We start from the raw sequence: 18,480 nt of genomic DNA on the forward strand, positions 1-18,480 counted from the left end.
TTCTTCTCTAAACTGGTTATTCTAGTTAGCAGTTCCTGTAGCGTTTTTTCAAGGTCATTAGCTTCCTTGCCTTGGGTTAGAATGTGCTTTTTTAGTTCGGAGGAGTTTGTTATTACCCACCTTCTGAAGCCTATGTCTGTCAGTTCATCAAACTCATTCTCTGTCCAGTTATGTGCCCTTGCTGGAGAGGAGTTGTGATAATTTAGGGGGAGGAGGCATTCTGGTTTTTGGAATTTTTAGCCTTTTTGCACTGGTTTTCCTCATCTTTGTAGATTTTTCTGCCTTTGATCTTTGATGCTGATGACCTTTGGATAGGTGGGTGTGCTTTTTTGCGTGGGTGTGCTTTTTGTTAATGTTGATGTTATTGCTTTCTGTTTGTTAGTTTTTATTCTAATAGACCCGTCTTCTGCAAGTCTGCTGGAGTTTGCTGGAGGTCCACTCCATACCCTGTTTGTCTGGGTATCACCAGTGAAGGATGCAGAACAGCAAAGATTGCTGCCTGCTCCTTCCTCTGGAAGCTTTTTCCCAGAGGGGCACCTGCTAGATGTCAGCTGGAGCTCTCCTGTGTGAGGTGTCTCTTGAACCCTGCTGGGAGGTGTCTTCCAATCAGGAAGCACAGGGATCAGGGATGCACTTGAGGAGTCAGTCTGTCTCTTAGCAGAGCTCAAATGCTGTGCTAGGAGATCTGCTGCTCTTTTCAGAGCCAGCAGCAAGGAAGGATTAAGTCTGCTGAAGTTGTACCCATAGGTGCCCCTTCTCCCAGGTGCTCTGTCCCAGGGAGATGGGAGTTTTATCTATAAGCCCCTGATTGGGGCTGCTGCCTTTCTTTCAGAGATGGCTTGCCCAGTGAGGAGGAATCTAGAGAGGCGGTCTGGCCACAGCCATTTTGCTGAGCTGTGGTGAGTTTTTCCCAGTCCAAATTTCCCAGCAGCTTCCTCAATACAGCAGGGGGAAAACTGCCTACTCAAGCTTCAGTATTGGTGGATGCCCCTCTCCTCACGAAGCTTGATAGTCACAGGTTGACTTTAGACTGCTGTGCTGCCAGTGAGAATTTCAAGCCAGTGGATCTTAGCTTGCTGGGCTCTGTGGATGTGGGAACCCCTGAGTAAGACCACTTGGGCCTGGCTGCAGCCCCTTTGCAGGAAGAGTGAACGGTTCTGTCTCCCTAGGGTTCCAGGTGCCACTCGGATAAAAAAAAAACTCCTGTAGCTAGGTCCATGTCTGCCCAAGCAGCTGCCCAGTTTTGTGCTTGAAACTGAGGACCCTGATGGTATAGACATATGAGGGAATCCCCTGGTCTGCAGGCTGCAAAAACCATGGGAAAAGCGTAGTATCTGGACCAGATAGCATAGTCCCTCATGACTTCTCTTGGCTAGGGGAGGGAGCTGCCCTGCCCCTTGCACTTCCCAGGTGAGGCAGTGCCCCATCCTGCTTCTGCTCACTCTCCCTGGATGGCCCTCACTGTCTAACTAGTCCCAGTGAGATTAACCTGGTACCTTAGTTGGAAATCCAGAAATCACCAGCCTTCAGCATTGGTCTTGCTGGGAGCTGCAGACTGGAACTGTTCCATCTAGCCCTACTCCTTATTTATTACATTTTAAAATGATTTTTATTTATTTTATTTTTAGAGACTGGATCTCACTATGTTAGTCAGGCTGGAATCAAACTCCTGGGCTTGATTCACTCTCCCACCTCAGCCACCCAGGTAGCCGAGACTACAGGCATGTACCACTGCACCTGGCTTTATGTTTATTTTTAATTGACACATAATCCTATGTATTTATGGGACACAATTTGATGTGTCGGTATATATATTACATTGTATCACAATTAAATCAGGGTAATAAGCAGAGTAATCACTTCAAGCATTTATTATTTCCTTGTTGGGGGAACATTTAAGATACTATAAGCTATTTTGAGATACAGAATACCTTATTGTTAATGGATGTAGTATTTGAATTTCTGTGTCTGGCTTATTTCACTTAACATAATGTCCTCCAGGCTTATTCATGTTGTTCAAAATGACAGGATTGCATTCCTTTTTTAATAAAACTTTTATTTTGCATTTGGAGGTACATATGAAGTTTTTTTTACTTAGCTAAACGCATGTCACAGTGGTTCGTTGTACATATTATTGCATTACCCAGATATAAAACCCAGTAACCAATAGTTATATTTTCTGTGTCTTCCTCCTTCCATCCTCCCCTGTCAAGTAGACACCAGTGTCTGTTGTTTCTTTCTTTGTGTTCATAAGTTCTTATCATTTAGCTCCCACTTCTATGTGAGAAGACGTGGTATTTACTTTTCTGTTCCTGCATTAGTTTGCTAAGGATAATGGCCTCTAGCTCCATCCATTCTCACAAAAGACATGATCTTTTTTGTTTGTTTGTTTTTTATGGCTGCCTAGTATTATATGGTATATATGTACCTCATTTTCATTATCCAATCTGTTATTGATGGGTATTTAAGTTGTTTTAGTGTCTTTGGTATTGTGAATAGTGCTGCAGTTAACATTTGTCTGCATGTGTCTTTATGGTAGAATGATTTATGTTCCTCTGGGTGTATACCCAGGAATGGGATTGCTGGGTTGAATGGTAATTCTGTGTTTAGCTCTTTGAGGAATCACTGTATGCTTTCCACAGTGGTCAAGTTAATTTACGCTGCCATCAGCAGTGTGTAGGTATTCCCTTTTCCCTTCAACCTCACCAACATCTGTTATTTTTTCACATTTTAATAATAGCCATTCTGACTGATGTGAGCTGGTATCTCATTGTGGTTTTGATTTGCATTTCTCTAATTATCAGTGATACTGATATTTTTTTCTTATGTGTGTTGGCTGCATGTATGTCTCCTTTTGAGAAATGTCTGTTCATGTCCTTTGCCCACTTTTAATGGGGATAATTTGTTTTTCTCTTGTAAATTTAACTTCTTTATGGAGGTTGGTGTTAGACCTTTGTCAGATGTATAGTTTGCAAATATTTCCTCTTATAGGTTGTCTGTTTACTCTGTTGATAGTTTCTTTTGCTGTGTAGAATCTCTTAAGTTTAATTAGATTCCACTTGTCAATTTTTGCTTTTGTTGTGATTGCATTTACTTTCTTTGTCATGAAATCTTTGCCCATTCCTATGTCCAGGATGGTAATACCTAGGTTGTCTTCAAGGATTTTTGTAGTTTTGGCTTCTAGATTTAAATCTTTCATGCATCTTGAGTTGATTTTTGTATATAGTGTAAGAAAGGGGTCCAGCTTTAATCTTCTGCTTATGACTGGCCAGTTATCCCAGCATTATTTATGGAAGAGAAAATCTTTTCCCCATTGCTTGTTTTTGTCAGCTTTATCGAAGATCAGATGGTTGTAGGTGTGTGGTCTTATTTCTGGGATCTTTATTCTGTTCCATTGGCCTATGTGCCTGTTTTTGTACCAATACTATGCTGTTTTGGTTACTGTCGCCCTGTAGTGTAGTTTGAAGTTGGTTGATATCATTCCTCCAGCTTTGTTTTCTTGCTTAGGATTGCCTTGGCTATTTTGGCTCTTTTTTGATTGCATATGAGTTTTAAAATAGTTTTTTCTAGTTCAGCAAAGAATGTCATTGGTAGATTGATAGGAATAGCATTGAATCTGTAAATTGCAGTATAGCCATTTTTATGTTATTGATTCTTCCTATCCATGAGCTTTGTGTCATCTCTGTTTTCCTTGAGCAGTGTTTTGTAATTCTCATTGTAGAGCTTTTTCACCTCCCTGATTAATTGGATTTCATTCTTTCTTTTTTTTTTTTTAATTTTTTATTGGATTTTAGGTTTTGGGGTACATGAGCAGAGCATGCAAGACAGTTGCGTAGGTACGCACATGGCAGTGTGCTTTGCTTTGCTTCTCCCCTTCACCCACATTTGGCATTTCTCCCCAGGCTATCCCTCCCCACCTCCCCCTCCCACTGGCCCTCCCCTTTTCCCCCCAATAGACCCCAGTGTTTAGTACTCCCCTTTCTGTGTCCATGTGTTATCATTTTTCATCACCCGCCTATGAGTGAGAATATGCGGTGTTTCATTTTCTGTTCTTGTGTCAGTTTGCTGAGGATTTCATTCTTTTTAATGGTTGAATAGTATTCATTGTGTATATATGCCACATTTTCTTTATCCATTCATCTATTGTTAGACACTTAGGTTGATTTCATACCTTGACTATTGTGAATAGTGCTGCAGTGAACATAGGAGTGGAGATATCTCTTTCACATACTGATATCATGTTAAGCAAATATTAGCAGACCAAATTCAGCATTGCATAAGATAACTACATTATAATTAAATTGGGTTTAATCCAGAAAAGCAAGTTTGTTCCAAATTAGGAAAAATCTCTTAATGTCACTTACCATTTTAGCAGATCAAAGGTGAAAAAGCATGTGATAATTCAGATTCTTTAATCTGTATTTATATGTAATTGAAGAAAATGGCAAAAAAGGATTGCCATGATAGTGAAAGGTTATATTTGGATGCTTTGGTAAGAATTGAGAAAATTACATAGAAGAAAAATACTTCTTTCTATTTAGGTATGAGTAGATGAACTAGTTAGTTTAGTCAGAAATTAAAGAAGAAAACTATAAACATACACTCATTCAGTAGTCTTTTAATGAAGGACCATGGCTTTTTCTTTGAGTAGGGATTCAATGAATGGAACATGGCAGGTGATTTCTTACGTAATCCATGTGTATATGCTTTATACAGTTTTCTTATATAATCCATGTGTGTATATATATGCTTCATACACTCAGTCTCTTTATAGAGGGAAAAAAAACCTGAAGACAATATGCTAAAATCTGAAAACAGAATAATACTAGGTTTTATGATTTTGTTCTAAACGTTTTGCTCAAAACTTGTCCAAAGCATATTAATTAAGAGTGCTTCTATTGTAGTTTGTTATGGTAAAGATGTAGGATATGAAAACAAGAGTGAGTGGGAATGTGGTTGCATAGATAGTTTGATAAAAGGAATTATATTTTATTGTAACCATTTGTTGACTATACAAAGGATTTTTTTTACTTCACCATAAGCAATAGATTTTCTCTATAGATTAATGCAATTTTTCATCTCAGATTTTAAATTGAGTTTTTCTACTTTTGTGCATTTTTATACTTTTTAAGCTAAGTAAAGGAACAAATAAGTAGTAACACTCCACTGTAGGAAGGACTGATTAGAAGTGTGTGCATGCAAATATATACACATACATGTATGCACATATTAGATTAGCATATATATAATTTATATATTTATGCATTTTTGTCTGAATAAAATTGGTGGACAAAATTAGTTATTGAGGCTATTTTTTAGAAAAAAAATTAAATTGTGGTTGAGTTATTATTTGTTGAGGCTATTTATTTTTTATTTTTTGAGACAAACTCCTGCTCTTTGGAGTACAGTGGCACAATGTGGGCTCACTGTAACCTCAGCCTCCCAGGTTAAAGCAGTTCTTTTGCATTAGTCCTTCAAATAGCTGGGACTACAGGTGTGTGCCACCATGCCCAGCTAGTTTTTGTATTTTTAGTAGAGACGGGGTTTCACCTTGTTGCCCAGGATGGTCTCAAACTCCTGACCTCAAATGATCTGCTCACCTCAGCCTCCCAAAGTGCTGGGATTACAGGCATGAGCCACCATGCCTGGTATTGAGGCTATTTTTTAGAAACATATTTTAAAATTGTAGTTGAATTATTTCTTAGTAAAATTATGTCCCAACTATTTATCAATGTTTCTTCTATTGGGAATATTAGTAGTATGCTTGGTATAATGTTTAAACTGTTGCAAATTGAGATATATTTAGTTGAAAGTTAAATTGTACAATATGAGCAGCCTATTTGTATTTCCAGTTTGGTATTCTTTGGTCCTAGAAGGATGGATGGACAAAGGGGAGATGTTAGTCAACTGGTGCAGAGTTTCAGTTAGACAGGGAGAATAAGTTCCAGTGATCTGTTACGCAGCATAGTAACTATTGTTAACAATCACATTTTGTATATTTCAACAGTGTTACAAGAGTAGAATAAATGTTTTTACTGCTAAAGAAGGAAAGGTATGTGAGGTGATGTGGAATGCTGATTAGCATGGTTTACTATTTATTATTATTTTACAATGTATACATGTATCATAACATTACATTGTACTCTATAAACATATGCAATTTTTGTTAATAAAAAATATATAAATATTTCTGAAAAGATTTTTAAAAACCCAAGTCAGAATGTTTATTTATTATGTTTTATTCTTCTAAAAGAGGATTTTGGTTTTTTTTTCCAGGCAACCTAATGAAGCCTCTCTTGAATTATGGTATTGCTTGGTAAGCATATATTTTTTTAAATGTTACTTTTCAGAATAATATTGATAATTTATACAAATTAGTTGTATTTCTGTATTACTGTTGCAGTATGTCTATGGGCTTTCTGGTTGAAGAAAGTGAACCAGTAGTTTGGAGAGGCCTTATCGTAATGTCGGCTGTTGAGAAACTATTGAGACAGGTAAGCATATTTCTTTAAATATCATTTTATCATTGGCAAAGCTGCGGTTAATGTATTTGCTGATTAAAGAATTGTTAAAATTTGTAGTCAAGAATCAATTGATGGGATGAATGTATAATAATGTGTAATGTGGCACCTAGTGAATTATGTGGTGCCAAGACTGAACTTGTTAATGTTCATATGATTAACTGTTAATATGATTTAATCTTTCCCATTGCTCTGAGTACTAAAATTTCAATTGTCTTATTTAATACTGTTTTCTTGCTTTGGTTGTTTCTGTAGTAAGAAGAGCAAATCTATTTTTATTAGTAATCTGCCTTCTTTAGATTTGTGGTTAATCTCATTGTGGTCAATATTGAGTTATAAGGGCAGTGTAGAAATTCTTCAGATGTAAAAAAAATTACATAAATCATGGTACTTTTGATTTAAAATTGTTCCAGAAAAAAGTGAAATTTTGTTTTACTTTGAATATATATGGTTATATATTTGCATGTGTAATATCTGTCCAATCAACTTTAATTTATCCTTAAGAATAAATTAAAAGAAGAGAAAAGAAGGGAGCATTAGATTAGTTAATCTAAAAATATCATTTGGGCTCTATCTTATTTATAAGATAAGCTTATATTTATAAGCTTGGAATGAGTTTTGTTTTTTTCTCAGTAGATGTGAGTGTATAATTGTCTTATAGGTAAAAATTAAAAGCAATTTGCATTTACTAAGTCAACTTAAAAGTTACCTCTTACTCAGATTCTACTTTGGGTCAGACACCATACAATAGATTGATAATTCTAGTGGTTGATACTCCTATGTTCATTTTCAGGTGTACAATTAAGTAGATGAAATATGTCTTGAACTCTGAAACTCTTCTTTTTTCACTGTAACATCTTGTCTTTCTACCACTTTTGCTGCTTGAATTGTGATAAATGTGCTGTTTAATTTTTGGTCCTAGACTTCTTTTATTCTCCTTGTCATTGAAGTCTCTTGGTTTCATTTTCTCCTCTTTTACGTTCAGATCCTGTAGTTAGTGATTTCACTTAAACTCCCCAAACCATTTTATCCCCACCAATTCCTATGTGACCTTGAACTTTTGATTAATCCACCCTCTGTTTTCTCTACTGCTCAATACTATCAGAGAATATAGAATAGTTGTGTTAATTGCCTGCATTATATATTTTTGATTTCTGAATTTAGCTACCTTCACAACACTTCAGTCATCCGATTTTACGTATTGTTACTCTAAAAAAATATTCAGGGAATTTGGTAGTCTAGCAGAGGTCCAAATGAAGATTTGGCAAAAAAACAAGCTCTCTGACACATAAATTGTATAAAAGTTACAGTTTATTTTGAGAAACATGGAAGATACATTTTCAGCAAACATACCTACAGAACATCAGGATAAAGATGGGGTAAGAAAATGGATTCACATTTTATTGGGATGCTTAGAGGTTACCTAATGCATATCTGTCTTGCAGTCCTTTGTAAAGTCACTTTCATGGTGTATTTCACTGGGAGCTGAAAAGCAGCTGATATTTTAGGCCTACCCTGGGACTAGTACAGATCATCTGAGCGAAGGAGTGTTTTTACTTTTGTTTTTTGTTTTGATTTAGAAACCAAACCATTATTTGGTAAATTCAACATCCTTAGTGAAAATTCAGTAGCTACATAGAACTTTTGTACAGCAGTGGATTGTAAGGGGTGCCTGATTGATTGTATGATTTTAAAAAATTGAATATAACATATATACAGAAGAACGTACAAATCATGAGTATAAATAGATAAATTATCCCAAAGTAACAACACCTATATGATCATCATTGAGAACAAGATAACTGGAATAATACCAGTGATCCAGAACATCCTCTCATACTCCCTCCTTTTACCCTTTTATGGGGAGAAGAAAAATACTGTGGTCATTCTGACATCCCGAACTAGAAGTCTGGTTTAAAGTTGTTGTTTTTTTTCTTTTTCTCCCTGACAGTACTTTGTTGAGCTAAAATTATGCATATATTGGAATGCATAGGTTTTCAGTATATAGTTCAGTGATTTTTGATAAATATGTATAGCTATATAATTATAACCCAATCAAACTAGATAGCATTTCCATCCTCCAAGAGAGTTTCCTTGGGCCCCCTTCAGTTTCTCCCACACCCATAGACAATCATTGTTGTGATTTCTGTCACCATAATGAGTTTTACATGCTTTTAAATGTCAAATGAATAGGATCATACAGGATGTAGCTTTTTTGTATATAGTTTCACTTAGCCTAAGGCTTTTGAAATTCAAGTTTACTGTTGCTTATAATAGTAGTTGGGTCTTCTTTATTTAAAGTAGAACTCCAGTGTATGAATATGATAAAATGTATTTTTTTTTCTGTTGATGAATATTTGGGTGGTCTTCAATTCTGGGCTATTATGAATAATACCTTTATAAATCCCTTTACAGTTGTTCATAAGTTTTCTAGTTGCTTCACATCTTTGTCAACATTTGGTTTTATTAGTCTCATTACTTTTAACCATTCTAATAGATATAAAATGGTATCTTGTTATGGCTTTAATTTGTATTTCCCTGATGATCAATAATATTGAGCCCTTTTCCACGTGTGTATTAGATCTCATGTTTTCTTTTGTGAAGTGTGTATTCAAGTCTTCTACTCTTTTTTTTTTTTTAATAATTGAGTTGTGGGAGTTTGTATGTATTTTGGCTATGAGTCCATTGTCAAATAATAGGGTCTGTGGCTTGTCTTTTTATGCTGAAGTTTGAAATTTTAACAAATTCCAACTTCTTTTTTTTAATGCTTAGTGCTTTCTGTATCCTTTTTAAGAAATCTTTACCTGCCTGCCCCAATATTGTAATGATGAGAATTTGTTTATTTTTTATTATTTTTTGAAATTCTTATTTAAAAAATTTTATGGATATATAGTAAGTATATTTATGGCATACATGAGATATTCTGATACAGACAGGCACTGAGTAATAATTGTATCAGAGTAAATGGGGTATTCATCCTCTCAAGCATTTATCCTTTGCGTTTCAAACAATTCAATTGTACTCTTAGCTATTTTAAAATGTACCATGAAATTATTTTTTTACTATAACTAGAGTCACACTGTTGTGCTAACAAATATTAGGTTTTATTCATTTTTTCCATTTGTTTGTATCCATCAGTCATCCACATTCCCTCCACCCCCACTACCCTTCATACCCTCAGGTAACCATCTTTCTGTGCTCTATCTCCATGAATTCAATTGTTTTACTTTTTAGGTACCACAGATAAGTGAGAACATGCAATGTTTATCTTTCTGTGCCTGGCTTATTTCAGATACTGAAAGGACTTGAGTGTTGTGATCTAAGCTGTGTCTGCTTTAGTGGGCACCCCAAACCTAGTAATGCTGTGGTTCTCACAGACTTGTAGAGGTACTGCCCTGATGGTCTTGGTCAAAATATGAGTGAATTCTCTGGATTACCAGGCAGAGGTTCTTGTTCTCTTCCCTTACTTTTGTCCAAACAAACAGAGTCTCTTTCTTTCTGTTCTGAGACACCTAAAGCTGGGGATAGAGTGACACAGGCACCCCTGTGTCCTCTACCACTGTGACTGTGCTGAGTCAGACCTGAAACCTGCACAGCACTGGGTCTTGTCTAAGCTCTGCTGTTACCACTATCTGGCTACTGCCTATATTTGCTCAAGGCCCTGTAGCTGTACAATCAGCAGGTCGCAAAACCAGACAGGCTTGTGTGCTTTCCTCAGGGTAGCGAGTTCTCCCAGACCCCAGGTGGTTCCAGAGATGCCATCTGGGAGCCACAGACTGGAGTCAGAAACCTTAGAAGTCAACCTGGCGTTCTGTTCTACTGCTGCTGAGCTGGCAGTCAAAACATGAGGTGCAGTTCTTCCCATTCTTTCCTCCACTTTCCGAAGGCAGAGGAGCCTCACTCTGTGGCCGCCACCACAGCAGACCCACAGGGCATACTTCTAGGCTTCTGTCAATGTTCACTTAAGGCTCCAGGGCTCTTCAGTCAGCTCATGGTGAAGGTTGCCAGGCCAGAGACTCACTCTTCAGGGCAGTGGGCTCCCCTTTGGCCCAGCAGGTCCAGAAATGCTGTCTAAGAGCCAGGGGAACCCAGGACCCCTGTGGCTGAGCTGGTACCTAAGGTGCCAGATAAAGTCTCCTTTACTTTTCCCTTTGCTTTTATCAAGTAAATTAAGTCTGTCATTGTAGCTACCACAGCTGGGAATGTGCTGTATCTTACCTTAAGCCAGCACATCTCAGCCTCTCACCCAAAGGCTGATGGCACAGTAGCTAGGTATTGCTGCTGGTTATTCAGGGCCCAAAGGCCCTTTATTCAGCAGGTGTTGGTCCTGCCATGACTAGTTCCTTCTCTTCAAGGTACCAGGTTCTCTTCTGGCCCAAGGTGTGTTTAGAAATGTCTTCCGGGAGTTAGGGCCTGGAATGGGGTCCTCACAGATCTGCTCTGTGCCCTGTCCTACTGTGGCTAAGCTGGTATCCAACATGCAAGATGAAGTTCTCTTTGTACTTCCCTGTCCTGTCCTCAAGTGAAAAAAGGGTCTCTTGTGAAGCCACAGCCTGTGCAGCCTGGGATTAGGGGAGTGTTGGTGCATGCACTCCATTAGCTGCCTTGGCCAGTGTCTCAGTAGGTTGTGTGCTCCCCTGGTCCACTGGCTCTGAGTGCAGCTCAGCTCTAGGACTTGCCTAGGAGTTGCAGTCCTTGTAGTCTAGACTCCTTTTGAAGTTTATTTAGAATCCAAGAGCACTCCAGCCCATGGTGATGAGGCTTGCTGGAACTCAAATTCCAACTGCTGGGATGGGTGATTCACTTCTGGTTAGGGCCAGTCCAAATGCTTCCTCTGTGGGCAGGCATCAGGTAGGTGCAGCTCAGTGTTCTGCCTTTTTCTATGATGGGGCGGCACTGAGTTCAGTGCAAAGTCTCACAGTTGATGCATTCTCCCTCCCCAAGTGCACAGATTCTCTGTACCCTGGAGCTCCTGAATAGGGGAAGGGTGGATACCACAATTCAAGACTGTCTTTCCTGCCCTTTTCAGTGCCTCTTGCAGTAATATAAAATTGAAACCAGGTACTCTGAGTGCTCACCTGAGTTTTGGTTCCTATGCAGGTTTTGTGTATGTGTATAGATAGTTGTTAAATTTGGTGTTCCTCCATGGAGGGGGTCAATTTTTGCAGCCTTCTATTCCACCATCTTGCATTGCCTTCTCTCTCTTACGTATTTTAATCTCAAAGTTTTATAGTTCTGGCTTGTATGTCTTGAATTGATTTTTATGTGTGAAATGAAATAAGGGTCAATGTTTATAATTTTTCATAGTTTTTACCATTATATTAGCATCATTTGTTTGAAAGATTTCTCTTTCCCCCTTGAATTGATTTATACATTAGATAAAAATAAATTAACCATGTGTGTATCATCTATTCTGGATACTCAGTTGTGCTCCATTGATCTGTTTCTTTAGTCCTTACTGTAAAACCACATTGTCTTGATTATTATAGCTTTATAGAAGGCTTAAAATTAGGAAGTGTGCATTTTCCAACTGTGTTTTTTCAAGATTGTTTTGGCTGTTCTTGTTTCTTTTAGTTTTCTGTGTATTTTAGATACAATTTGTGCAGAAAAACATGTTGATATTTTTATTAGGATGATATTCAATACATAGAACAATTTTGGGTGAATTGAGATCCCAACAACATTGAGTATTCTAATCTGTGACCTTTTCCCACATTTTGTTAGAGCTTCTTTAATTTATTGGAGTAATGTTTTGTAGTTTTTGGCATATAGGCTTTACTTCTTTTGTTAGATATATCTTTAATGTATTTTAATTATTTCATTATCTTGTAAGTTGAACTGTTAAGTATTTAATTTCAAATAATTTGTTGCTAATATACAGAAACATATTCCTATTTTTGTATGTTAACCTTTAATTCGGTGACTTTGCTAAATTTCAGTAATCTTGTAGTTGTTTAGTAACTGTATTAGTATCTTGCGCACACATGTTTATATTGTCTGCAAATAAAACAGCTTACTTTCTTCCTTTTCAATCAATTCCTTAAATTTCATTTTTCAGTCTTAGCGACCTTGCTTACTACCAGTATAATGTTTAACATAGGATTAAAGTAGACATCCTGGCCTTTATCCTAATTTTGGTGGGGAGGAACATTAAATATTTCATTGCTATTAATGATGATAACTGTAGGATGCCCTCTCTCAGGTTGAGGAAGTTCCTTCCTCTTTCCTTGTATCCTGAAAGTTTTTATTGTTAATAATGGATGTTGAATTTTGTCAAATGCTTTTCCCTTAACACTTATTGAAATGATCATATAGGTTTTCTCCTTTATTCTTTTTAATGTGGTTATTTATTCTGACTGATTTTCTAATATTAAATTTTTCTTGATTATGGTATTTTAATTACAATGAGTAATATTGTAATTATAGTTGTCCCTCAGTGTCTGTGGGGGATTGGTTCTAGGAACTCTATAGACACCCAAATCCATGAAGACTCAAGTCTCCTACATAAAGTGGTGAATGTGGTATTCACCTATAACCTACACACATCCTCCTTTTAAATAATCTCTGTAGTACTTATAATACATAATACAGTATAAATGCTATGTAAATAGTTGTTATACTGTATTGTGTAGGGAATAATGACAAGATAAGTCTGTACATATGCATCTCTTTTTTCCTGAATATTTTTGATCTGCAGTTGGTTGAATTCATGAATATGAAACCCATGAATATGGTGGGCCAACTGTACTTTTACTACATTACTAGATCCAGTTTCTTAGTGCAGGCATTTTTTTAGACTTTTGCATTAGTATTTATGAAGAATATTGGTTTGTAATTTATTTTTCTTGTAATTTTTTTCAAGTGTTATGTGGCCTTGAAAAGTGAGTTGGGAAGTACTTTCCTCTTCTGTTTTGTGAAATATCTTGTTAAAAAATTTTATTAGATTTTGTTTCAATGTTGGTATTTGATGGAATTTATCAATGAAATCTGGGCTTGGAATGCTTTGTTTTGTTTTGGGTTGAGAGATCATTTTTGATGACAATTCTATTCAAATTTTAAATTTTACCTTGTTTCAATTATGTTAAATTGTGTTTTACAGGAATTTGTTTCTTTTACTTTAATTCTATAATGTATGCATGAAGTTTGTTCATAATTTTTTCTTACTACATTTTAAAATGGATATGGGATGTAGCAATGTTCCCTCCTTATTCCTAATGTTAGTAATTTGTTTATTTTTCTTTTATTCTTGATTGTTCTTGTCAGATGTTTATACATTTTATTGATTTTTTTCAGAGAACCAACTTTTCACCCTTAGAAATTTTTCTCATATGTTTGTTTCTTATTTGATTGTTTCTACTTTTATCATTATTATTTTCTTCCTTTTATTTATATCAGGCTAATATAGCCTTTTTCTAGCTCTTAAAATAGGAAGTTAAATAATTGATTTTAAACATTTTATTTTTTTTTCTTTTTTGAGACAGTTTTGCTCTGTCGCCAGGCTGGAGTGCAGTGGTGCGATCTTTGCTCATTGCAACCTCTGCTTCTCAGGTTCAAGTGATTCTCCTGCCTCAGCCTCCTGAGTATCTGGGACTACAGGTGCGCACCACCATGCCCAGTTAATTTTTGCATTTTTAGTAGAGACGAGGTTTTACCATGCTGGCCAGGAGGGTCTCCATTTCTTGACCTTGTGATCCGCCCGCCTCAGCCTCCCAAAGTAAACAATTCTTTTAAAAAAATATATAAGTAGTTAAGGCTATAAATTTATCTGTTAGGCATTGCTTAACTTTTCACAAATTCTGATATATTGGTGTTTTCATTGTCATTCAGTTAAAAATAGTTTCCAGTTTTCTTCTTTTGCCTACAAATATTTTTGGTATGTTGTTTAATTTCTGAACATTGGAAGATCTTCTAAATAACTTAATGGCATTAATTTCTAGTGTAATTTTGTTTTGGCTAGAGAATACATTCTGTAATATTTCATTGTTAAAATGTTTTGAGATTTTCTTTTTGTGGACCAGTATATGATCCATCATTGTAAATATTTTATATGCTTTTGGAAACACTGCATTTTAAAATTATTTTGGTTAATGTTCTGTATCATTTAGGTCAACTTGGTTGACAGAGTTGTTCAATTTCTTCTGTATTTTTATTGATTTGTTTGTCTAGTTATTGCATAAATTACTGAGAGAAGAGTGTTAACATCTCCAGCTATGATTGTATATTTGCCCATTTCTCCTTTTCAGTTTTTACTTAATATATTTTGGAGTTCTGTTTTTACACTCACACATATTTAGAATTGTTATATATTCATGGTGAATTTGCTCTTTTATTGTTATAAAATACTCTACTCCTCTATATCTCCAGTAAACTCCTCATATTGAAGTCTACTTTATCTGATATCAGTATAGCCACATTTGCTTTTTTATGCATACAATTTCATGGAATTTAAAGAATTCTTTTACTTTTAACCTTCTATTTCATTATATTTAAAGTGAGTCTCTTGTTTTCAACATTTAGTTGTTCTTGCTATTTTATCCAGTTTGATAATCTTTGCCTTTTAATTGGAATGCTTAGTTCATTTACATTTAGTATAATTATTAACATGGTTAGTTTTAAGTCTACCATTTTGATTTTTTCTTCATATGTTTCATCTGTTTTTTCTTTTTTCTTATGTTCTTTAGATAAATGAAACATTTCTGAATTCCATTTAAACTCTTCATTAGCTCCTTAGGTATCTATACTTCTTGGTATTATTATTCTATGACTGTTTTAGGAATTATAATATGTTTTCTTAACTTATCACAGTCCGCTGTAAGTTAATATTGTGCTACTTAATATGAAGTGAAAAATCCTGCATCTCAGTCCATTTAGTGTTCCTATAAAGGAATACCTCAGGCTGGGTAATTTATAAAGAAAACAGGTTTATTTGGCTCATGATTCTAGAGACTGTACAAGAAGTATGGCACCAACATCTGCTTCTGTTGAAAGTTTCAGGCTGCTTCCACTCATGGTAGAAGGCAAAGGAGAGCCAGTGTATGCAGAGATCACATGACAAGAGAGAAGTGAGGCGGGGAGGAGGTCGTAATTGTTTTTTTTTTTTTCTCTTTATTTAACAACAAGTTCTGTGGAAACTAATAGAGGGAAAACTCTCATTACTATAAGGATGGCACCACGCTGTTTATGAGAGATCCTTTCCCATGACCCAAGCACCTCCCGCTAGATTCCACCTCCAACACTGGAGATATAATTTCAACATGAGATTTGGAGGGACATCTATCCAAACTATAGCACCTTGCAGTAATACAGTACCATTCACTTTTTCTCCTCTATTTATTGTGATATATTTTAAATACACATGCATTATAAAACATACAGTGCTATAAAGCTTATTTAGTCATCATTTAAGCTAATTAGTAAATGATCTTTTTTATTTACTCACACACTTGTTATTTCAGAACTTTTCAATTTTTCATTAGATCTGAGTTTCATCTGGTACTGTTTTTCTTTATCTTAAAGATCTTCCTTTAGTATTTTTTTGTGGTTGGGTCTGCTGGTGGTGAGTTTTCTCAACTTTTATTTATTGGAAATGTCTTCATTTTTCCTTCCTTATTTTCACTGCATATAGAGTTTTGAGTTGACATTTTAAATTTGAATCTTAAAAGGTGTTCCATTATCCTCTGGCCTTCAACTGTTACTACCATAGTAGCAGTTTCTATAGTTGTTCTTCTGTGAGTGGTTTTTTTTTCCCCTCTGGCAGTTTTCATAATTTCCTTGTTAGCTTTGGATCATTTTTTTCTTGCCTATCCCTTAAATATTGATGCTTTCCAAAATTATGTCCATAGCTCAATACCTAAGGGCATGGACTCTAAAGTCACATCTGCCTGAGTTTATTCCATTTTCCATATCTGATAGCTATGTGACCTTGGGCAGAAATTTCTCTGAGCTATTGTTTTCTCATCTGTAAATGGGGTTAATGGTAGTTCCCTCATGATGAGGATTAAGTGAGCTGATATGTGTTAAAAGCTGGCATTTAACCTAGTGGCATGTACATGAGTTCTGTTATTATTTTATCTGGATATATATTTTTTCACATTTTAACTTATCTTCGATCAAGATGCATTTTGCAATTGACAGCTTCTCAGCATTGCTTTATCCCTGGATTGAGGTGGGGTCATTTTGGAGAGGTATTCTGTTGTTTCTGCAGTCACCTGAAACACTTTTAACCTGAGGCACTTTCAACTTAATTATCTGTTAGAAGTTTTTGGGACCACTTTGGTGGCATGAATACAGGTTGGAAAGCTGCATGTGAACCATCTGGTGGTTCATGTTGTTAAGGAGGTGTTTTCTCCCCTCTGTCATGGCCCAAGTTGAGAGATTTCTTTCTAAATTGTGGATTTATATTTTATTTATCTTTGGTTTAAGATGGTGTAGTCCTTTGGGGTCCTAGCTTTTTGTTGGATTCTCCCATTAGACCCCAATTTATCTGAGGTGCTTCTTTCATTTAGTGCTACATAAAATAATGATGCATTTTACAATTAGTGATATATTAGAATTATTGATATTATAATAGATATCAACATTGTTACCAGCATTATCCCTGAGACACCTCTTCTACTTTTATGGCTTGAATTGATATTGATTATAGTAAGGGAAGAGTTGAGGACTACTCTTTGGCTAACCCTCGTATTTGGAGGTGTGTGATTAGTGGGAGAGAAAGAATTTAGTAAACAGGAAAATAAGTAGTTAAAAATGTAGGAAAAAACTAAGGATACTAATGTCGTGAAGGTTAAATGTTTGGAGCAATGGTTTTCCAACATGTCTGTTTATTAGAATCATCTAGGGATTTAAATTTTTTTTTTCAAATTTCAGCTCACACCTCAGACCAATTAAATTACAAATCCTGGGCATGTGTCCCAGGCATTATCATTTTTGGAACTGTCCACCTGATTCCAGTCTGTGACAAGTTTGGGAGTCACTGGTGAGGAGAGTTTTAAGAATGACAGGTCAGAGAGAACAAGGATTGAGATAGGGCAAGGGGATAACTGATGTTAGATGGAAATTTGTAAAACTTAGTAGAACAGAGAATGAAAAAAGTTAGATTATAGGGGCTTAAGAATACATTTATAACAAGATTATGTAGGTATAGTTGTATTCTGCTTATTAGATAAAATAGGCCTTTCAAGAATTTGGGGGCGGGGTGGGGGAAAGTAAAGGAAAATAGGATGGTAGCTTAAGAAGAAGTGATATATCAAATGAAAGCCTTTTTTGTTTGTTTGTTTGTTTCATAAAGAGGACAGCCATCATTTTCCAAGATAAAGTGTTTCAGTAAAGAGGCAGTGAAGATTATAGAAAATGAGAGGATTGTTTTAAAAAATTATGAAAAAAGGCAAAAGGGAATAGGATTAAAGGCCAGAGAGGTAAGTTATTTTGGAAAAGTTCTTCCAAGTTTGTGCTTGGAATAGAAAACCAGGCAAATGAAGTAACCTCATCCTTCCTGATGCTAAAAAGAGGTTAACAAAAGAAATTTTTCCCAGTTGAAGGGAAAAGATGGTACATTTATCCAGTAGAGCAATGATGCACAATTTTTAGTGTTCATAAAAATTACATGGAGAATAGATTTAAAATTAGAATTTATAGCCTTTCTATTTTACTCTCCCACTTGAAGATTTTTATTCAATATGTCCCAGGTGTGGCTAAGGAATTCACATTATAATTAGATTGTTCCAAGTGACTCTAATGCTGGTGGGTCTAAAATCAGGCTTAGGTACACAATGGTACAGAGGCAGTGCTTTTTAACTGCTTTCAGAGGAATTAAAACAAAAAGAGCGATGAGATGAATGATAGAATCCCTATGTAGCAGCAAAGGCCTACTAGATGCCAAATATCAAAATTTTTAGTTTTGCCAAGTTTTTGTGACTGTTTTCAGTAATCCTTTGAAGCCTGCAAGGTGACATGAGTA

The 18,480-nt window shown here is 35.8% G+C and overlaps 1 protein-coding gene across 9 annotated transcripts in view; it reads left to right on the forward strand.

Moving 5' to 3' along the window:
• Positions 1–18,480, forward strand: part of NUBPL (NUBP iron-sulfur cluster assembly factor, mitochondrial) — a 400,940-nt gene that overhangs the window by 100,098 nt on the left and 282,362 nt on the right. For all 9 annotated transcript variants that reach the window (XM_078334742.1, XM_078334745.1, XM_078334749.1 and 6 more), the window contains 2 exons: positions 6,277–6,316; positions 6,404–6,494. In XM_078334742.1, coding sequence (XP_078190868.1) covers positions 6,277–6,316; positions 6,404–6,494 — 131 coding nt within the window. The remainder of the gene's footprint in view (positions 1–6,276; positions 6,317–6,403; positions 6,495–18,480) is intronic.

The sequence above is a fragment of the Callithrix jacchus genome, chromosome 8, assembly GCF_049354715.1.
Source record: "Callithrix jacchus isolate 240 chromosome 8, calJac240_pri, whole genome shotgun sequence".
Classification (NCBI taxonomy): Eukaryota; Metazoa; Chordata; class Mammalia; order Primates; family Cebidae; genus Callithrix; species Callithrix jacchus.